The following is a 22,138-nucleotide window of genomic DNA, read 5'->3' on the forward strand; positions in this document are numbered from 1 at the left end:
CAACCCAAAAAGCACATCCAAAATGTCGAAATCAATACTCCAAACCCTCCGTCCCCAACACGCATTCCGCACACTCAACCGCCAAACAAGGAGAACCTTCCTCAACGTCCCGGGCACCGAATCCCAAACCATAACCGCTTTGCGAATCCTCCCCTACAACTCCAACAGCCTATACCGTCTCATCGCCGACATAGACAGCTACTCCGAATTCATTCCCTACTGCACATCCTCCAAAGTAACAAAATGGTCTGAGCCGACCGAAGAAGGAAAAAGGTGGCCCTCAGAAGCCGATCTGAAAGTTGGCTGGGGGGGCATGGACGAGACGTTTACTTCGCGGTTATTCTGCATACCAGGCGAAGTAGTCGAAGCGTTGGGCGGAGACGCCGTAACCTCTCTTCCAAAAGACTCGTTAAAACACCACGCCGCGACGCTTGACGCGCCCGCGGCAGGGAACAAGATATTCACGAGTCTGAACACGCAGTGGCGGCTTAAGCCATTTCATTACAAACCACCAAGCGGAAAACCACAGACGGATATGACAGAGCATCCGGCGAAGGAACAGACGGAGGTGCATTTGTCAATTGAGTACCAGTTTGCGAATCCGATGTACGGGGCGCTGAGTAGTGCGGTTGCGCCGAAACTGGCGGGGACGATGATTGAGGCGTTTGAGAAGAGGGCGAGGAAGGTGCTTGATGGGCCTGGAGCGAATTTGCCTGAGAATAGTCCGGAGGCGGATAGGGCTAATGCTTCGTAAGGTTTGGAAGGATGGGTGGGTTGAGAGTGTGATTGTTGTACATAAAAGATAGCGTAAATCACTTGTATAAGTAGAGGTTGGCTAGAAAAGTCAAAGCATAGGACATATAAAGTTTCACATCATGCTACTCTAGCAATGTTGCAAACATAGTCCATGTTTCCACAGCGCATTTCATGTGGTTGTCATGACTATTTCTTAATAATGAATTATTTTATATTCAGATTCTAAGGTATATTCCGCGGTATAACCATACTCCAAACAAGCTACCCTACCTCAAACGCCAATACAACTCCTCAACATTTCGCTCTTAAACATGACGGCTCCCATCAAATTAACAACATCCATAACTTAACATCACTTGATCACCTCAAACATGATTCTTTTCAACGCCAAACTTGTTGTTGCTGCACAGGATATCCCGTCTGCACCGGCTGCTGCACAAATTGCTGTTGTGGTGCTCCCCATTGCCATCCCTGCGTCCCTTGCACCTGCTGCTGTTGCGGTGGTTGACTATACATCTGTTGTGGCTGTTGAGGCTGTTGTGGCTGTCCCATTTGCTGTACTTGTATCTGTTGCGGTTGTCCCATCTGCGGCTGCGGTTGATAAATAGGCGGTTGCGGCGTACTAATTCTAGCCTGTCCGAAGTAATCCTGTTTGCCAACCGGATGAACAGCGGGGAGATTGGTATTGCCGGGCGGAGGAGGGAAATACAATGCTGAACCAGGTGTGGAAGCGGGAGTGTAGACGGATTGACTGGACATACTGTAGCGGTGTTGGGAAGGGTTGTAGAGACTCGCTCCTGTTGACTGAGGAGATATTGGGGATTGCAGTCCGGGGCTGGCTGCATATTGGGACACGGGCGTTGGGGCGTATTGTGAAGTGGGTGCTGGAGTGTATTGTGGTATTGAGGTGACGGATGGGTTTCGGGATGGGGGTTGGGAGTAGTAGCCGCTGTCGTTGCGTTGATAGTCTGGTTTTGGGGGTTGAACTGTAGTATAGCTCGGCTGCTGGAATTGGTATTGTGCTTGTGGTTGGTTTTGAGGTGGCACCATTTGGTGTTGTTGTAGGTCTTGAGGTGGAGGCCCAGGTGGTGGAGAAGCTGGCATCTGGTGTTGTTGCATGTTCTGGGGAGGAGGGCCTGGTGGAGGTATATGATGTTGTTGTACTTGAGGCGGCGGACCGGGTGGTGGCGTAGGTGTGTGTAACTGTAGGTTTTGGGGAGGAGGCCCTGGTGGTGGTGTAGGTGTATGCAAGACTTGAGGAGGAGGACCTGGAGGCGGAGGTGGTGACATTTGTTGTAGATGCTGAGGAGGAGGACCAGATGGCGGTGCTGGAGACATCTGCTGTGCGTGTGGAGAAGCCGGCCCAGCTTGGACAGAACTATCGTACATCGGTGGAGGTGTACTCATAGGTGATGGAGCAAAGCCCGATATTGCAGGTGGAGGTGAGGATAGAGCAGCTTGCACAGGGGTTGCTGATGGTGGCATCGGCGTTGCTGCTCGAGAAGCTTCATGGTCTGAACAACCAAGACCGACTGTCAATTGTGGTGACATAGGAGCTTCAGGTGCAACCTTGCCAATATTAATTGGAGGGAATGATAATCCTCTCTTTTCCAGCTCCATTTGCAACAGGCGTGCCTTCAGCATAGCAATCTCTTGATCCATTGCACTTTCAGTGCTCGTAACTCCTTCTGAAGACTTGCCCATCTGGGATTCAGCTGGCAGCTCATTCAGTATACTGTGTATGGTTAGTTCACACGTTCTAAACAGAAGTTCGGATATTTACTAACATGTGAGGATTTTCGACGGATTGATTTGGTGGCTTCTCGCTGGAGGACGCTAGAGGCATCGATGGAGAATAGAGAGGCAGTGGTTCAGAATTAGAGGGTGGATATCCTTGTGTTTCTGCTTGTACAGCATACGTTTCTCCCTGTTTCTCCGAAGGATATGCTGCCGCTGCCGCTACTACAGAACCTCCCATGTATGATGCTATTGCTGGTTGAGGTTGCTGGTATGTTAACTGATACGGGGGAGCTGCTTGACCCGAAGGAGTCTGTTGCTGGATAAATCCTGGCTGGTTGATTACTTGTTGATACTGCGGGACTGCTGTTGACGTTCCTAAGGGTGCAAAACTTTGGTTCTGACCAGGTGCCATGAACTGTTGTAGTTGTTGTTGTTGCGTGTTGTTCGTAGGTTGTACCATCATGGCCACCATTCCTGGTGGCGCATAAACTCCAGGAAGATGGACAAGATTCTGAGGAGCTGCCATCATCGGTTGCAATCCCATCGTCTGAGGTTGCGTGACTTGACCCATAGCATACTGTTTCTGGAAACCTGGTTGCTGATGTTGTAACTTAGCCTCTGCTTTCTTCTTGGTATGATCGTCATGTTTTTGCTCAAGAACAGCACCAGCTCCATCCAAAGCCGCATGAGCTACGATGTATTCCATTCCCTTTGCGCCAGCTTCTGCTCCTAACATCTCAGCACCCGGGCCTGCCAATCCTAGCGTCAACCCGCTGATGACTCCGGCAACAGCCATAGGTGCGGCGACATCTCGCTTCCTTGTGTTGTGAGTGTCTCCTCTAGCCTGGAGTCCTGCCTCGATGATCTCTCTCTTCTTTCGTGCATTATGAATTCTAGGTGCTGCTATTCCAAGCCCAATCAAAGAAACACCAGCTGTTAGCGGTGAAAAGAGAACTGAAGTTGCCGTGGAAGTCGCTCCCCCAGCAATCTGCCGAGTATAATTCTCCCATTCCTTATGAAGCTGTTCGGTCGAGAGTGTGTTAACCTTCTGCTGGTACTGATCATAATCGAACGGCATCTTGGCTTAGAGCCCGTCAAATATCGACTTCCAAGAGAACATTCAACTCCCAAGAACTGGGGATAGTTGAGCTTAATCAAGGATCGCTGGGTAGCGCTGAAAAGGCGTCAAAGCCTCACTGCGAACCCCCCACATTCCAAAAGAAAATCGTATTACCCTGGAATTGTGTTCGAAAGCGTTAATAATGGGGTGGTGGCTTGAGATAACACGCGAAATGTGCCAGGTCTCATATGTCCACTCAGCCGCACCTGAAATTTTGAGCTTCATGGTTGGTCTAAAGACATCGGTAATTCTTGAGAGCGCTCACACTTCCGACAAAACGGGTCGAAATAGCACTGAGACCATATTCTGGCGAGTTACATGTTCTAGTAACCGCATGAACGTGGCGTGCAGTGCCCAAATCGATAAATTTGACCAAGCGTAAGGCTTTCACTGACCAAATCCCGAAGCATTGCAGGAGCACACCAATGAGATTGACATAACATCTGCAGCCGATCAATTTGTGGGGTTTTGAGAGTCGCAAAGTAGCCCAATTCGGTACATGAAAATACGAGCGTTGGAACGTTCCGATACTTCAAGGGAGGGGATGTACAACATGCGGAGAAGAGGCATCGTTGGTAAGCAAATCAACACAAAAAGTACTTAACGTGTAACCTCTTTGGCGGAGCCATCCAGATCTGCCTAAAATAAATAAACTCGAGTTCTCATTTCTTTGCTCTTTGCACCAAGTTGGCGCAAAGCTTTTGAAGCCGTGCGAAGTCATTGTACTCTTGCCGTCACCACGACTCTTGGAGCAAAAATAAACAAAGACCACTAAGCGACATTGTACATCGTTTTCAATACTTGAGTAGGTAGCTATAGCTCGAAGTAACCATGGCAGATGAGCCGCACCGGTAAATTCGTCGATACTGGGTTTGCGCTTCTTGTAGCAATAGTGTGCCTATCGAACCGCCGAGGCAGTATTGGATATGTTGAATATTTCATCTTCTTCGACTGAGCGTAGGATATTTATCCTCGAATCTGTTGCTCTCGAATGACCACGGTCACAAGTATGCTCATTCTATCGACCAAATGCTGGTTTGGTCAAGAATCGCAGCCGCCAAAATGGCCATCAACCAGCGCAATCGATAGGAAGCTCCGGATTTGACGGCGCTAAGTCCAGCATCTTCATCGATACCGTCTGCGTATAGTGTGACTGTTGGGATAATTCAACTCAACTCGACCTGAATAATGTAATAAGATGAAGGAGAATACGGAGTAGAGAAGAGCGTTTTGCACTGAAGTAATGAAAGGAGATGCGGAGTCAAGTATATCACGTGATTCTGATTGTCGATACGAAAATTTCTCTGCTACCGAGACCCACTTAAACACCAAGGATTCAGGATCCCCAACGGGATTTTCCCCATTAATGTACTCATGTACGAGTGCTAATGTAGTGAAATGTTTATTGCAATTAACACCTTCACACTCTTGAGAAGCCGTCCCTGCGCAGTGACTGCTCAACCGACTACTTTATGACTCTTTCAATTCACACACCTTATTACTCGGCTTTACCTCTACCCCTTAAGCGTCCTTTCCTCGTATGTGTAATTGGCTGGTAGTCAACAAAGCCAGTGGTACGATTAAAATCAAGGTTACTAGCCTACCATTCAAAGTCTATCGCCCTCATTAATCGTTGCTTATATCATTATAGGTGTGTATTCATACTCGATTGAGATAACCTGAATTCGCGGTTATAATCAGAGGTCCAGATAATCAGCGACTCCTGAATAGAACTCAAACAGTCAAGTATCGTAATTCATTACACAGACCCATTCAACATTACTGCAAAGCACTCAATACATTTAACATCGTTCGTTACCTTAATTCCGGCACTGGACGAAAGTCCCAACGCTCCTGATGCCATGCTGTAACCGGAGGCATCACCCCATCTAGCTCTTCCTTCCACGCCTGCGGGTCTGCCGCAATTGCCCCTTCTTCCTCCGGGTCGGCATTAGTATATCTCCAGACGGTAAAGTGGCAGAAGATTGTCCGAGCCTGGCTCTCCCCCTGTGTCTGCTGACTCTGCTCCAGCTTCCCAAATTTCTCTTGCATTGAGTCGTCTTCCATCAGTACCCAGAACCACAGCTCAGATGAATTACTCCAGAGCGGGTCTGGGGTCTGAAAACAGCTGAGGCTCTCTCTCCACATAGCCCGCTCCTCAACTTTACCCGGTACTAAGAGAGAAGTAAAGGTTACGCGGCCCTCGACCGTAGGTGTCGAGACCTCAGAGACGTAATTCAGTGCAAGGAAGCGGGACGACGACGACGAGGCATCGTCTAAAGCTAGACGCCTCAGTGTAAAGCCAGAGTCGATAGAGACGTCTGAGTTATCGACATCGTACTCAGGGAGCATCTGTAGAAACTCTGCGCAGGCGGGAGAGGACTGGAAGGTCTCTAAGTCTTCTAGTGTTTCCCAGTCTACATCTTATTAAATATTCTCCACCGCAAACGTAAGCAGATAAACCTTACCAATGACATAGGCAGCCCGTGTAGGGTGGTCGACCATCCGTCCTACAAAGACGTCCATGAGGCGGCAGCCTGGCACATTCGAAAGGGGACCGATATAGATGTTGGAGTAGTCTGAAGACCACATCGGCCACTCCTGGGTTTCCGGGAGATAAAACCGCGTCCAGGTAATTATCCCTTTTGTAAACTTCCACCCTGTATCCTTTTTACGAGCCATAATTTGGAGATTTGAACAATACAGGGAGCGAAGAGGGGAGGCGTTCTGGGCCAATACCTAGCGAGCTATAGAGGATAGAGCGAGAACAGATACTGACAAGTTTAAGTAAGCTTGGTCCTTGAGCCTTTGGAAGAATTGGTTTCCCTACTATATATGCCTTTGGAGTGATGCCTGTCTGATTGGAGGCCCCTAGATGCCTGGGTAAACATCCAACAACCTGCCAACAACTTTGTAACCCTAATAAACTGCACCAACAGCGGGGTAAGCTGAGAGTGACTTCAACCGGATTAACGGTGGCTTGTCCACACCTGTTCAACCGGGGCGCATCTACAAGATGGTCACGATTGCATCTTATATCATCTCACTCCGCACCCCGATATTTTAACATATCAATACATCGTAAATCACATTTCAAAATAGCATTTAGTTACGGAACACACAGATTCTACCAATAAATCACCACCGAAGCAGACCTGACCTGAAATGTATTACAGAATCTGAAGGAGCAATCTTGGGCATGATTCTGTAGCAACAACTGACTTTCGCACTAGTTGAGCATAAAATCCATCAAACACGAAATTATTCTTGCAGACAAAACTGTGGCTAATTATATCGATGCTTTCATTATACAAATCGACACCTAGTTCGAAAATGAATACGATTGATTTTCGAGCGTATATGTGACAAGTAGAAATGCGTCTATTTCCTATTCAACGATTATGGCCGTGTAGCAAATGGCACGTGGACTCTCGGATATAGCTGCAAAGAATGTGTTCCACCACCTTCATCAACTTATCGTGTTCGTGAATACGACAGAATAAATGCCTTCGAAAATATCAACTCAGCTTGGCTTGACAACACTGTTTGCAATTGTCATCAATATTTATGAGTTTTATGTGATCACCGTGGTAGAATAGTACCAAACTTTTCTCAACCTTACCCAGCATACGCCTTTGGTGTGTAGAGCTCTTCTGGTAGTAGCTACTCGGTAAGAAGGTACATGATCTAAAGGTCACTGCAAGTATTCGTCACCGCAGTTGGAAGTCTTACCCAAGAGGGCTCAAGAAATTACAACCTAACTGCATTTACATAAAACCAGTTTTCCCAATTTTTATACTAGTCAGACTTTCGCAGTACTGTGTACTTTTTATATCTTTCAATTCTAGCTATCGTAAAGAACAGGGGGGAGTAAGTGGGTTTCAAGAATCTCGCTTAGCAGAACCTGGGAAAGCTGTTAGAGAAAATAAGAAAACTGTGTTATCTCGAGAATTACTGTAGACATATAATCGATTCTATATGAAGTCAACGTACCATTATTTATTTGCAACAAAATAGAGTATTGAAAGCCCTTTCATTGATCCATTGCGCCGCTGGGAGAAATGATAATAGATGAAGATCGACATAGACTCATGGTGAGCGAACTACAACTCCAGAGTAGTTACAGCAACAACACTAGGCGATACTTCTTGGTGGTATTACCTCAAGTTGTTTAGCCATGTAATCAAAGAACTACCGTCTCGTTATAGTTTATGTTGAATTGGGATTATTCTTTACAAGAGGAACCTCTATTGCGATTAGAGAATAAGTGATAGCGCCACGATAAACTTACCTTCATAAGTATGCTTTCAATATAGAACTGATTATAGTGTTGCGTACGGTCCCAACTACGATAGGTCTTTTAAAAAACAGGTCGTCCCGGTTCTGCTTAATTTTCGAGGTCCGAATTTGCGAATAATGTGGAAGCTGGCACCCATGGGCCTTAATCCTCACACTGTATACACCAATGTGGCTGTAGATTGCCCAGATAAGGATTAGTTAGAGGACTTTAGGATTCGTCTCAGAGGTCGTAATGGACTTTTTTATGCTGGAAGTTTAGAGTTTTGGATGGCATATGCTTGCGACAGAGGATTCGGGAGAAATGTTGTAGAAAGTGGAAGGACTTGAATGGACATTTGTTTAATATTGGGTATTAGCAAGACATGATTCTGAGAGACCCTTCTCATTGAGAGTAACTGATGAATCAACGCAAGTACTTGATGGTGGTTAACTTTTGACCCTTTTCCTCGCAGGACTTGGGAACAAAAGAAAATGGAGAGGCCGTGAGGGCCGGCAACCGATCGGTCCGAAGCGATTCAGGTAGCAGGATCACGTTACACGTACCCGATCCACTTCGACGGAAAGACCCACTATTATGGTGATGCTCTGTGTCGATTCATGTTTCATGCAACAAACAACACCAGCAAGCATCAACCTTCCTACGTCTCGAGATGGCCAAAAGCAACAACATGCTTCTTTGATAAGAATATTTCGCTATCATTCCACGTGAGAATATCGCGATACATACACCATCGCAGTCTTGCGGGAATACAGTGATCCCGGCATTATCCGGTCTTGGTCGAGTCTTGGGGAGCATTTTGGCTTCATCCAACGCGATGAAACAGAGTTTGACGACGCTTTTCGGATTGAAAAATTTACCGCTGCTGGCTGTGCATTCTGGGGGCATTATTGGATGAGAAGATCCAATATACTGGGCCCAGGAATAAAGCCGATGAAGTTCTCTGGTCCACAAGAACAATGATACTACTCGGACGAATACCAAGGTCCACAGTGCGGGTATGTTGGATGAAAACTCATATTATTCAGATCAAGTAGGGTAGAGATACTTCAGTTTATCTATATATGCTAATGATTGTACAACAGACATAGCCCCATCATTCACCACGCGCATTTCTCTGCTACGTCGTGGCCATCCAGATTCTGGCCCGTCGTATGAAGGATCGTATGCAAGCAGGACCACCGGCGGCAATCTTACCCCCAAGACTTCGGCCCAGACGTGAGGAACCGCTAAACCACTTAGCATCTGCGTGCCAACCCTTAAGGATTTACTGACGGGCTAAACCCTATTCTATCTCGAAACATAATTGGTCAAAGGTCTGGTCGTGAGTGAGGATCGGCTTTGACCGAAGCCTTTTGCCCCATCTCTCGGGTACTTTGCGGTCTTAAATCTCGGTATCTACATCATCACTCGCATCGCTGGTCTCGCCTGCACGAATCTGAAATTTCATTCTGGGCTTCTAGAAGCAGAAGCAGGGTAACCCAGCACTACTGGCTTAACAGTAGTGCTGCGGGGTGGACTAAAAACTCAATTTGAAAACCACCCTTAAAGAGAAGATGTCGCTTTCAAAATGGAGGGATGTGTTCTCCCTACTCTCTCAAAGAGGCCGTCATAACTATACCAAAATGTCAACACTCGATAACAACAATCAGATAGGCTCTCGAATATCTCTTGACGGGGACGAAAATCCCACAAGTCCTATCAGAGTCGACAATCATTCTACAAATCAAAATCTTCAACCAGACATCCTCTTCCCGACCCAAACAATCACGTTACATGATGGAGTGCTGCACCGTCTGCGACTTATGTGTACTCGATTTCCCATACGCGATACTTCGTTTTTGACTGGTTTCGTCTTCACCTGGGGTTCAGCCATGTTCATCATCAACGGGTTCATGCTCGTCATACCAACCGTCAACCCGAAACTCGCCTTTCCTACGATAACATCCCATGCAGCGCCAGCCACAGCAATCGTCGGAGGTGTGATTTTCATACTAGGTGGATGGGTGGGATATTTAGAAGGTCTAAATTTCAAGAGAGATGGAGAATTCGTGATGACGGTTGGTATGCGTCCTGATGATGTTGAAGCAGCGAGCATCGCAGACAGTTTCAAGCGTGAAAATACCAAGAGCGACAACCCCTTGCGCAGCATGACCTTGCAACAATTATCACAGTCTTCGAGTCCGCCATTAACACCGGATCTTCCCAAAGCAGCAACACAAGCACCACCATCGCGACTTGCCTTGATCGGGAGTCCTCTCTTCATCTGGTATCCATCGCTACGGGAGTTCACCTCCTTCTATTGGTCTGATTTGTGCTTCATGAGTCCTACAGTCACATTTATCGGTACTTTTATCTTTATGCTCGCTATCATCACTGCTGTGCCTGGCGTCCTCGACCTCACCGACCGACCGACATTCTTCCTAGGCAACTTATTTCCCGGCACCCTGGGCGGCGTGCTGTTCACAACCGCTTCCGTCATGCAGGCCATCGACGCACAGGAGAAATGGTATCTCCCGAAACACAAGTCACTGGATTGGCACGTCGGACTCTGGAATACCATTGGAAGTATCGGCTTCACGCTTGCATCGGCGCTTTACTTTTTGGAAACTGCGGACGGCGCGTTGCAGGCTGGCTTGGCTAGTCTGTGGGGTAGTTGGGCGTTTTTAGTTGCGAGTTTGTTGCAGTGGTACGGTGCTATGGCGAAGTATACTTGATATGATTATGGGTTGTCTGATTATTGTGTTTGTATTTTAGATTTATACCGTTCGATACCCGACCGTTTGGAACGGTCATACGGCGTTTTAGAGGATCAGTGATGGAGATTAGATTTCAATACCATCTGGGGCAGCCCAATTACACTCCAAATCTGTTGACCTTATTTGTTTTTCCACAAATCAACCATCAATACTAAAAGAAGTGGAAAGCAATTGACCAAGTGTGGGTTCGTGAGGCATCGCATTTACCGCAACGAAGCGTCGCAGTTATGGTAACTTCTACATTCACTTATTGGATTTCATTGATTTAAATTACTACAAATACGCACTTCAAACCCTTCTCAGGTCTTTGGACCCGATCGAAGCTCTCATTATGTGCAGTTTTGGAACTACGACTTTTTCCTATGTAAGCCTTTAAAGTTTTTATTAAGATATTACTCTTTCAATATATATCATCTCTAGCTTTTTCCTAAGTCTCTAGATTGTTAAAGGCCATCAAGATACTCCAAAACACGCGTTGCTCTTCTCTGGAACTTCTCGTCTACCCTCCCGCCAAGAGAAGACCTCAACAACTCCGCTGGTGTCATTCCATCTGCTTTTGCCTTTGGATCTGCTCCCTTCTCTATCAATCGTATTACCTTCTTGTGATATCCTATATAAGCCGCCAGATGCAATTTTGACAATTCAAAGAACATATCATTTTTCTCCATATACTTCAACAAAATCTTCATTGTCTTGTACGCCAGGTCAAGCCAGCGGGCCTCAATTGAAGATCTTGATCCTCGAACACTCTCAGGAGGTGAGTGTCGGCCTCTTTCCATCACGATATCCAATGCTCGCGCACTATTGCCCGGTGTTTCGAGAAGTGGATCTGCGCTAGCTTCAAGTAAGATACGGGCTGTGGAATAGCCAACATTGTATGCTGCAAGATGCAAAGCTGTCCATCCAAACTTTGTTCGTGTGTCGAGTAGTACTTTAATGTAAGGATATTCGCTCAGCACTTTCTGTAGAAGCCATTGCCCTTGGACGCCTTCTAAATTGAGTAGCGAGGCGCGAACGCTGAGATAATGAAGAAATGTCCATCGCTCTTGTTCTCTACTGAACGCAATGTAGTTGTTGGGTTCACTGATTTGGAGAAGTTTTCCCAAGATTGACATATTCGGCTCTGTACGTTGGTCGCTCAAATAGAACCCCAGAACTGTGAGGCTGGACTTCTTCGATTCTGCAGCAGGATCTGCGCCGCAATCAAGAAGAAGATCTATGAGTTCAGGAGTGCCGCTACTTGTCGCTAAATGAAGAGGTGAATCTCCGAACTCATCGTTGGTCGGGACGTGGACTAGATCTGGTTCTCGTTGGAGGATGTGCCGGCAGACCGAAACATTGCCTTGATTGATCGCCCAATGAAGAGAGTTCCAGCCTGGCTTAAACCTAGTATCGGTATATTGAGAAGCACTACTTTCGGTCCTAGACGAACAGCCAGCATCAAGCATCAGATGCACAATTTTGGCATGAGATGACAGATGTGCGTCTCGCAAACCAATGATCCCAAATTGCAAGGCGCTGAAAATCCTTGGGCGAGTTTCTGGATTGCCTTTTTTCAGAAGATATGCTGCGATTTCAACATCAACTTCGCTTTTATTATGCGAAGAGATCTGAGTCAGAGGAGTGAAGCCCATTTCAGGTTCTAGAAGCTCATTAATATCCCAGTGTTGAGCCAGAACATCAATCGTGTGGGAAATTGCTTCTTTCCAGCTTTTGCCGTGGATTACTGTTCGCCAGACGGGATCGCTTGTATCTAGACAGAACAAGGGAGATTCCATGTGTTTCACTAAATTGACAGAGAACCCGTTCTCTTTATCGAGCAGAAGTTCCAAAACATCGTGGTAATGTAGCGAGGCAGCCAAATGAATGGGGGAGTTTCCAGTCTCCCACGTCAATATATCCGCTCCATGGTTCAGCAGAGCTCGGATCATTGAAATGTTGTGAGAGGCAACCGCCCAATGGATTGGTGCTCCTACAATCTCCATCCACCCCTCGGGAAAAACCAGTGGTTCAGATGTAAATGCGTTAATATCGACATTCGCTATTGAACTCATAATGAGCTGGACTGCTTCTTCAACATCAGATTCCGGAAGCATGACAAGAAAGTGCAGAGGTGTATAGCCATCACTATCCGCAATACTCGCATCACTACCATGAGACAACAGGGCCTTGATAGCATTCAAATGGCCTCCCCAGCAGGCCATATAAATTGCTGTGCGCCCTTCTTCATCTTCGTAATCTTTGGTACCACTTTCGAGCTGAACAGCCAATTCATCGACCATACCAAGATATGCGAGATGATGGATTCCTAGAGCAGGTTGCGAGGCCATGCCAGTTAATACGCGTCTTTGAGAGACCATGTCAATGGCGTGCCAGGGTGTCGTATAACTTTCTGCTTTCATAGATTTAATAACAATGGATATTTGCTCCTGATCATCTGCATCACCAAGAGCGTCTAGAGCAATGATGGCTCGCTTCTCGTGCTCAACAGCGTCCAGTGCTTCTGTCACGATGGATGCTTGCTCTTTCCAGTAGGAATCTTGTATCGCTTCGAAATCGAGACTGTAGGGACGAGAAAAGCTTGCATGAAGTCTTTCAACAACGCTGCATGCGCACATCACGCCAGCTTCAGCTGCCATTCTCATGCAATGTAACATTTGATCAATATCGCGTTCTACCCCAAAGCCGAGAAAGTAACACACAGCTAGATGGAGAGCACTCTTGCCTACTATTTTCGAAGATTTGTAGGTGACTTGCTGCATCAACCCAGACGCAATGGCCTTTTGCAAATCCCACGGTGGAAGTCTCAGCTTCTCACTACTGCCATTATTGTCAAGAATCTCCCCAGTTTGAAGCAAGTCCAAAATCTTGCTAAGGTTTAGCACAATGCTCAAGCAAAAATCGAATTTGATAGATAATTTACCTCTATGGGGGAGTCATCCAAGTCAAGCCCGCTCGGGAGCGCTTTAAATGGTTGGAGAGGTGAGAAAACGATCGTCTGTCCTGGGGTACTTTTTAAGTAGATCAGCAAATGTTCCGAAAGGCTTTGAGCAGTTCTCACCTCTCATTCTCCAACTTTCTGATGTTCTTCAAGATCGACAACGTATTCCACCGATAGTCTGTATCAACTTGTAAAATATTTTCGATCAATTTGTTGAAAATTGTCACTTCAACCCGTCCGGCCACAGTGGAATAACAATCTTTTAACGCGAGTTCGCGCACAACGTCGTAATCTCTCCTCTTAATCGCTAAGTGTACACCAGGTCTATGAAAGAATCTCGCTCCATCAAGCAGAATCTCCCATATCAGTAAGCCGTACGCATACACATCTAGCGAATACGCTCTATCAAGCGCGCTGCTTCTTGCCTCGTCGCCCTTCAAAGTCGTGGAGACACGGAGCTCTGGAGCATGGTACTCTGCGGTACCGTAGTACTCTATCTTACTAGACTTTGCTGCCCCTATTATTGAAGAACCGAAGTCGGCGATTTTAGCACAAATCGTTCCTGGCTCATGCTCACAGACCAGAACATTCTCCATCTTGACATCTCCATGAACGATCTCACAGTGATGTAGCGCGTAAAGTCCCTGAGCAATATCTTCGGTCAGGTCCTGTTTTTGAGCAACGTCTTGGCGCGTAGTCAGGCGTAAGAAGTCACGTAAGGTTCCGTGGCAAGCATACCCTACAACCAAGAATGGCGACATATATGCTTGTTCAGCGTATTCCCAGCCATACCCTAAAAGATCCAAGATATATTTGGACTTTAAGAGAGGTGGATGAGCCATGATACGTATCTCGGTCTGCACTTTCCGAAAACGGCGGATGATTGGTGATTCGACTTCTTCGCGGCTTTCTGTCGCTGGCAGCATCAGTTTGACATGCTTCACTATGACAAGCTCTTTTTTCGTAGCATCTTCACAGAGATCAACTTTGTAATCGAGGCCCTCGCCGAGGCGAGATATGCGAAGGCCCTCGAGAAACAGGCCTTGGTTATATTGCCGCAAACCACAAGATGCGACTGTAGTAAGAAGGGAAGTAAATGATGGCCAGTTTTGAATCTTATCGTGGTCATTCTGTTCGCTGTCAATAGAGGCGTCATCGGCGGTTGGAGATTCGAGCTGTAGACCATAAAGGCCTGAGAGTAGAGTGACGGCTGAAGTGGCTGAAGCCATGTTTACTCATATAAGTGAGCGGGCGACAGTATACCAAGTTGTGTATGTGTAGAGTGCAAGATAGCGAAACGTCAATATTCTTCGATAGCCTTGCAGGAAAATGGCTTTGCTGCAGCCAGCCAGATTAGGAGTGCACATGATAGTATCGCCTTTGGTTGCGCTTTCCCGATCGAAAACACGACCAATAACCACGCAGGCCTGGGTAATCGCATGACGCTACTCGAAAATTCATGGTCCCATATCTTCATTTCAATAAAAACAAAAACGTCTATTGTATTCTGCAGCGACCTTCAATTTGACAATAGAGTATGGCTTTAGCTGCCGGCCTCGCTCTGGCGACGATCTCACTTATTGACCCAACCATCAAGCTGCTTGACTTCGCCATTACCTTCGTTCACGATGCTCGGCACTCCAGCAAGGCTGCCAGCGAGAATGGTTTGAAGCTGTCGGAGCTCAAGAATAGATATGATTCTCTTCAAAAGGTCCTTTTCCAGGAAGAAAAGTTCTCGTTCGTCAAAGGCAGACTCTTCGACGCACTTCCGGTGAAGACACAGCGCCTAGGTTTACATATGTTCCGCGAATTTCCTCAGCTACTTTTTGAATACAACGCAGTTGAAGCTTCGTATCAATCGAGCCAGACATCGTCAGAACTGTCTGGTTCTAGCACAGGTGACATTTTGAGTTTGGATGAGCTGCAAATCATTTTTGAGAAAGAGGATGCAAACCATGAATTAGTCACGACACCAGAGATCAGAGTCGGCCGCTGGAGAAGCCTGGTGTGGTCAGCTCGAGGCAAAAAGCGATCTGAAAGGCTGATTTCTCAGGTTGAAGACTGGTTGACTCGCATCAAGAGTCTTCTCGAAGACGTCTGGTGGCCACTTCCATTCCTTGAGTATAGTATCAATCTCCAGGCTCTAGAATCAGACAGCGATGTGCAGGCTGTAGGGTTGGCTGAAAGTGTTGGGTTGAGAAAGCTCCTAGTTGACGATGCGAAACTTCCATCTCAAATGAAGCTTGAAACTCTCCAATTGGACGTTAGACGCTTCGATGATGCGTGCCGGGGTCTATCCGACTATGAGGGCGAAACTGTGCTAGTCGAGTATGCGCCGTATACCCCGAATTCAGACGGCTTTTTACCTGGCTTATTGCGAAGACGCTTCGCCGAACTCGCTTGTCTCCTCAACCAGCAGAAAGACTCAAGGTTCCGAGCCTTACACTGCTTGGGCTATGTTGATTCCACCTTTCCTCGCCTCGAATTCCAATTACTGTTTCAGCTGCCAACAGTATCGCTCAAGCCGCCCGCTCATCTTTTGTCTTTGTACACATCAAAACAAGTCCAAAAGCCGTCACTAGGAGCTCGGTTTCAGCTATGTTTCCAGTTGGCCCAGTCGATGTCGCTATTCCATTCGGTAAACTGGATCCATAAGAGCTTCCGTAGCACAAACGTCCTTTTTTCCCCCACTAGCAGTGACACGGACCGCAGTCTGGGAATTGAATTCACATCTCCGTTCGTCGTAGGATTCGAGGCTTCACGCTTAACCAACGACTTTTCTTCTGGTCCATACGATAATTTGCTGTCGCAAAACGTCTACAGACACCCTGACCGTTGGGGCATTCCCAACAAAACGTTCACCAAGTACCACGAGATATATTGTAAGCATTACAAGTCATTCTTTGTTGACTGCTGGGTTCTCGTAGCGCTAACTTTGTACAAGCACTTGGCATTGTTCTCCTGGAAATTGGGCTTTGGGAGCCAGCTGAGACGATGGGCGGCAACAACTTTAAAGCTGTGAAGCAAATCCCTACTGCTATCAGTGGAGCTTTGCTCAAGCAAGCCGAACGACGATTAGCTCATCGATGTGGCGAAAAATTCCGTGAAGTGGTAGTGAGATGTTTAAAAGGCGATTTTGGGATTGCGGCTGATATGGACGATAGATTGGATTCCGAGCTGCAAGAAAAGTTCAGAAAATGTGTTTTAGAAAATTTGGAAGAGCTGGCTACAGTCGTATAACGATTTAGAAGGGTAACAATATTGTTGTAAAAAGCTGAAATATTCTAACATTTTAGTAGACATACTAACGAAGGCCTTCTAAATCCTTATTAAATCGTATAAAACCTTTTAGATCCTTTAATAAGAGCGATTTCTACGTCTTTTACATAGAATAGATTATCTTTTTTATTATACCATTATCTAACAATTATTCTTGACACGATTTTATATAAAAGTTGAGCAGTTCTCAAAAAGAGTTAGACTTAGTGATTATTCATAAAGTTACAAGCAACCTCCTCACTTAGATACCACATAGTTATTTTAGTATGTCCTACCTGCTAAGCTTACGAAACGATGCGATCCCCCGCTTTGAAAGAATCTCGCGCTCGCCTTTCACTAAATCTATATCACAATAATTCTAATATTAACCGCAATCCCCATCTCATCGGCCGAGAAACTACTGAGATTCCCGAAACTAATCCAGTTTCTCGTTCAAATTTGCACAACGATATATCGTTACAATGATACGCTCTTACAGTCACAGGCCAAAACAACAAGGTGATAGGTAAGCCAAAGATATTCCTGATCTCCTCTAGACTTCTATTAATTAGTTGGAAATCACCTATACCTTCTTCTCTTCCCTCCACGAATGTTTTCTCTTCATGAAAAGCAGAAGTCCAGATTTTTTCAACTGATTAACAAGAAATTTCCCTCTTCATTGTTTACTGCCTCAAAGAATTTATCTTAACAACTTGACTAAGACTTCTATAGTTTTTGCAACTGTTCTCTTCGAGCTCTTCTACAGTCAATTTATCTAATTTAGACTATCCTGTCGCATAAGTCAATCTTAAAACAAGTTTTTGCCCTTTTCACTACTTTTATTTACAGCTAAGCGACCACACCTCCATGTCAAAAATCCACGCTACCTTTTTAATCCCCCCCTAGTTAATCACACGTGCGCTAAAACCCTCATCCATTGAAACAAAGAACTCAGTCAGTGAATAATGACCTTCCATCCATTTCCGTATACACGTTTTGTTCACAAAGAACCGGGTATGTTTCGAAACATTTATAGTTTCTTTGTTTAACCCCCATCTTAAATTTCTGATACGAAGACTTTAATGTCACGAATCAAGTCGTCTTTCCTCTTGATTTCGTTTTTTCTTTAATGCGCAATTCCTGGTACACGATTTAAAATTCGAAACCCCAATACTCCGAAATGCCATCCACTAAAAAATACGAATATCTATGCTGCGTATATCTCCCATCTCTCTACCCCCCACTTTCTTCCCTCGTCCTCTCCCCAATTTCCATCCTCTTTCTCCCCTTTACATTTTAACTCTCTAACTCCCTTTCCACAGCAATGCAACCACTATAACCCTGTCATCAAAGGCGATTGGAAAGACGTTCCTCGCTCGACCAATTACATTGGTACCTATCCACAGACGTATCCGCAGGTGTGTCCGAGGAAAGACTGTAATGGGCATAAAAGGTGTGATGAGGGGTGTTCGGATGATATGGCGAGGGGGTGAGTAGGGGAGGAGGCGGGTGAGGGGTGAGAGGGTGAATGGGATGGGAGGTGAAGTTGAGTTGGGTTTCGGTGATGAGATTTGTCTGAAAAGGGAGAATTAGTCATTTAACGAAGAGATGTCCTAGCAATACCACGAAAGTTCGTGAATTGTCGACAAAATTTCTCTATGACAGTAATTTCGTCGTCATCGTAAATCAAGTAATACGTAGAGATACCTAGACTTATCACCTCTACCATGAAAATCCTCTAGTAAGGAAATAGGCATGATTTCTGTTCTCGTGAGTCGGGTTTAGAGGCTAAAAGTAGGCATATTGTGTTCTGTTACGTTAGTTAGGAAATTGATTGTATTGGATGAAATATGTATATTGTTGTAGTAGAGAATCAGTCAGCAGTTGTCTGTGTTTTGGTAACAGAGAGTCGGGATAGGCTTTTCGATATTTAGAATAAGAGGAGAGTTTGTTGTTAGGGTCTATAATAAGGTCCGGAGGTCTGTCAAGTGGTTATATTGAGATTAAACATTTGGAAGGATGGGATTATAGGGGGGAATAGATTTCTCGCTTAACTTGTCAGGGCTGGAGATGCAGTTTTGAAGTTAGAACTTTACTTTCTGAAGAAGAATAATTACTGGGAATAACAAGACTACGAAATCAGCCTGATATTTAGTTTCTGCAACCGACTCATAGTACTGTGATACTTAAGACACCCACGAAATGCGCCGCCGACTTGTGCTTAGAAAGGACTTGACTCTAGTCAGTTCCGCGTCTTGTGTGTAATATTTGATTTCCAGGTCTGTAAGATGCCTGAGAATTAAGAAGAGCAATTGCAAAGATTACTGTAGGTGGGAGAAACTTGCTGCAAGAAGAATTGCTAAACTGATCAGAGTGCACTCTCATATCTCACAACTTAGCCCGCGGAACACTACCCATAATCACAATCTTCCCACACCCAACCCTCTCCGCCTCCCGATTCAACGCATCAATCTCAGCCTTAACATACGGAATTCCATTCTTCTCCCTCTCCCTCCTAGTCACCTGTTCAATCTCTCCAGGAAACCAAATCCTCTCAACCCCCTTCATCCTCTTACTCCCCACCACCTTCTCATACAGAACACCCATCCTCTCCCTAAACGTCTCCAAATCCATAAACAAATCCGGCTTGATCGCAACCAAGAAATGCCCAACATCAGCCGCTTTACTCGCATCATACGGATTCGTAACACCACCCGCAAACGCACTCCCACTCAACACCCCAGAAAACACATCCATCATAACCGCCAACGCGCTCCCCTTCGGGCCTCCCATAGGTAACATCACACCTTTCAACGCCTCCGCCGGATCCTCCGTCTCATTCCCCTCCTCATCCAACGCCCAACCCAGCGGGATCTTCTCCCCTCTTCTAAGTGCTTTATACACCTTCCCTCTCGCCGCCACACTCGGCGCCATATCAAGCACAAACGGCTCCCGTCCCTCACCCCCAGGCGCACCGCACGCTAGCGGACTCACGCCCATGAGTTTCTCTCTCCCGCCCCATACCGGGAGCGCCGGAGAGGAATTCGTGAACACGAGACTCATCATGTCCGCATCGACGGCCTGTTGCACGATCCACGCCGCCATGCCGAAATGATTGGAGTGTTTCACGGCGCACATCCCGATCCCATACTCCTTAGCCATGGCGATGCACGATTCCATTCCCAAGTGGGCGGAAACAAAGCCAAAGGCATTGTGGCCGTCGATGTGAGATACGACGGGGGTGATCTGGTTTAATTCTGGGGAAGCGAGGGGGTCGAGGACGCCGGACCGGATGCGATTGATGTAGGAGGGGAGACGGTTGAGGCCGTGGGTGTCAATGCCGCGGAGGTCGGCGGCGACGAGGGCGTGTGCTATGGTTTGAGCGTGGGCTGGGGAGACGCCGTGGGCTGTCAAGAGGGAGACGGTGAAGTGTTTCGCGGATTGATGGGAGACATAGATCTTTGAGGAAGCGTCAGGTGATGAGGACATCTTTGTTGCGATAGAAGTTTGCAGTTGGGAATTGGGAATTGGATATGGGTAAAATATAAAGGATCGAGTATAAAATACTTAAGAAATGAAAGAAAATCTCATAAAAACATACTCCATCCCTCAAACCTCAAGACTTCCTCTTAAATCCTACCTCCCTCTCACACCGTCTTCGCCTTGAAACTCAAAATCCCAAATGCGAGTTCGGAATCCGATCACGTGAATACACCTCCCCACTTTTGCCGTGTTCGGCACCTACGTACTGACATGCGAGTTGCTTACTTAAGAAACTCATGGCAAAGATCAGTAAACATTCGTAGTAAAGGATATTTCCTGCGGTTTGTAAGACTTATGAAACTTGTCAACAAAAATTAACGAGCGCGAATTTTGAGGATGGGACTTATTTCAGTCACATTTAAGTTGCAACAATAGAAGACATAGAGGTGTTTCAAAAAAAAAGGGGGACAGATCTGATAAGAATCACAACTTCAAAGACGCCTAAGGAGGAATCTGATAATTTGGGGTAAGTGTTTTTAGACAAGTGGTAATTTCCAGAAACTGGTTTAATTTATGGGATATACTAATGGAGGGATAGGCTTTTAAGTTCAGGATATCTTCGATCACCCAATGACCAAGGTATTCTACACTTTCTCGAAAATGGCTGTTGACACTAGTCGCTAAAGTTCTGATAACTGTTATGAGAATGTTTCTACTACTATAATGATGCTAACAACGATGATTTAGGACTTTAACCTCAAAACCTTCCACCTCCTGACAAACAAGTCTTTTGACGAAATCTCTTAAACGGATTCCCTAAAGCCAGAATCTGGAGTACTAGTAATTTCTACGAGAGCCTTCTGTTGATTTCATGCTAACAACCACGAACTAGGACTTTCATCTCGAGATATACCTGAACGTAAAATCCTCGACACAATATCTTAAACAAATCTTTCGATACCAACCCACCATCCCGCCACTCTAACACTCTCGCCAACACACAAAAACCTCCCAACCCTCACCAACAATGACCACCCCCCTCCCAATAACCCGCATCCACACCCTCCCAACCTCCCCCTCCGACCCCCTAACCCCCTTCCTGCTCGGGAAATATGTCTCCCTCCGTCTCAACGCCCTCCTCACCTCTCCGAGCTCCTTCGCCTCAACCCACGCCCTCGAATCGATGCACCCATACAGCTACTGTACGCAACTTCCCCCCCTTTTCTTCCCCCTAAGCTCGTATTCTAGGTGTTCGTGGGAATAATGCAATCCTTAGACAAGGCTCTATCCTCCTCTTTCCTCTCCCCCTCAAAACATACACCTAACAATCCAAATCCTAACATCCCAGGGTCGACGCGACTCTCCTCCCCCACAACCACAATCCTAGTCGCCGTATCCTACCCCCCCTACACCCCACCATACCTCCAAACTCTCGACAGAGGGGACTTCATAGGCATGACCACGCTCCTCGGTCCCACCCCCTCATCCACCTACTCAATCCCCCTTTCCGGTTTCCTCCCTCTCCCCGACTCTCAAGAAACGAAATGGCACATGTGCGCCGTCTATCTCGACCCTTTGTACCGAGGGCAGGGGATTGGGAAGTTGCTCGTTAACTTTGCGGTGCAGTTTGCGGTCGCGAGATCGCAAGGGGAAGGGAGTAGGAAAGGAGATGGGAGTAAAGAAGGGACGCGGGTGCGCGCGATCGTGCATCCTGATAACAGGGGGGTGATGGGATTGTATAGTAGCCTGGGGTTTGGCGAGAGGGGACTGTGTACGTTGGAGGA

The 22,138-nt window shown here is 46.4% G+C and overlaps 8 protein-coding genes across 8 annotated transcripts; 4 read left to right on the top strand and 4 right to left on the bottom strand.

Moving 5' to 3' along the window:
- Positions 1-22: 22 nt before the first annotated feature.
- GLAREA_06443 (Bet v1-like protein) lies at positions 23-754 on the top strand (the record flags this gene model as incomplete). The annotated part of the gene is made up of 1 exon (XM_008081856.1): positions 23-754. The coding sequence occupies one exon, from the start codon at positions 23-25 to the stop codon at positions 752-754; it is 732 nt and encodes a 243-aa protein (XP_008080047.1).
- A 383-nt stretch (positions 755-1,137) lies between these two features.
- Positions 1,138-3,574, bottom strand: GLAREA_06444 (uncharacterized protein; the record flags this gene model as incomplete). Its single annotated transcript, XM_008081857.1, has 2 exons — positions 1,138-2,491; positions 2,544-3,574. 2 exons carry the CDS (start codon positions 3,572-3,574, stop codon positions 1,138-1,140), a joined length of 2,385 nt encoding a protein of 794 aa, XP_008080048.1.
- A 1,857-nt stretch (positions 3,575-5,431) lies between these two features.
- GLAREA_06445 (uncharacterized protein) lies at positions 5,432-5,968 on the bottom strand (the record flags this gene model as incomplete). The annotated part of the gene is made up of 1 exon (XM_008081858.1): positions 5,432-5,968. The coding sequence occupies one exon, from the start codon at positions 5,966-5,968 to the stop codon at positions 5,432-5,434; it is 537 nt and encodes a 178-aa protein (XP_008080049.1).
- A 3,570-nt stretch (positions 5,969-9,538) lies between these two features.
- GLAREA_06446 (uncharacterized protein) lies at positions 9,539-10,630 on the top strand (the record flags this gene model as incomplete). Its single annotated transcript, XM_008081859.1, has 1 exon — positions 9,539-10,630. The coding sequence occupies one exon, from the start codon at positions 9,539-9,541 to the stop codon at positions 10,628-10,630; it is 1,092 nt and encodes a 363-aa protein (XP_008080050.1).
- A 485-nt stretch (positions 10,631-11,115) lies between these two features.
- On the bottom strand, positions 11,116-14,842 carry GLAREA_06447 (Protein kinase-like (PK-like); the record flags this gene model as incomplete). Its single annotated transcript, XM_008081860.1, has 3 exons — positions 11,116-13,539; positions 13,596-13,683; positions 13,734-14,842. 3 exons carry the CDS (start codon positions 14,840-14,842, stop codon positions 11,116-11,118), a joined length of 3,621 nt encoding a protein of 1,206 aa, XP_008080051.1.
- Positions 14,843-15,150: 308 nt separating this feature from the next.
- On the top strand, positions 15,151-16,853 carry GLAREA_06448 (Protein kinase-like (PK-like); the record flags this gene model as incomplete). Its single annotated transcript, XM_008081861.1, has 2 exons — positions 15,151-16,495; positions 16,558-16,853. 2 exons carry the CDS (start codon positions 15,151-15,153, stop codon positions 16,851-16,853), a joined length of 1,641 nt encoding a protein of 546 aa, XP_008080052.1.
- Positions 16,854-19,259: 2,406 nt separating this feature from the next.
- On the bottom strand, positions 19,260-20,360 carry GLAREA_06449 (L-sulfolactate dehydrogenase-like protein; the record flags this gene model as incomplete). The annotated part of the gene is made up of 1 exon (XM_008081862.1): positions 19,260-20,360. The coding sequence occupies one exon, from the start codon at positions 20,358-20,360 to the stop codon at positions 19,260-19,262; it is 1,101 nt and encodes a 366-aa protein (XP_008080053.1).
- A 1,021-nt stretch (positions 20,361-21,381) lies between these two features.
- On the top strand, positions 21,382-22,083 carry GLAREA_06450 (uncharacterized protein; the record flags this gene model as incomplete). The annotated part of the gene is made up of 3 exons (XM_008081863.1): positions 21,382-21,556; positions 21,703-22,011; positions 22,076-22,083. 3 exons carry the CDS (start codon positions 21,382-21,384, stop codon positions 22,081-22,083), a joined length of 492 nt encoding a protein of 163 aa, XP_008080054.1.
- Between the last annotated feature and the right edge of the window lie 55 nt (positions 22,084-22,138).

Source organism: Glarea lozoyensis (assembly GCF_000409485.1).
Source record: "Glarea lozoyensis ATCC 20868 chromosome Unknown GLAREA15, whole genome shotgun sequence".
Taxonomy (NCBI): domain Eukaryota; kingdom Fungi; phylum Ascomycota; class Leotiomycetes; order Helotiales; family Helotiaceae; genus Glarea; species Glarea lozoyensis.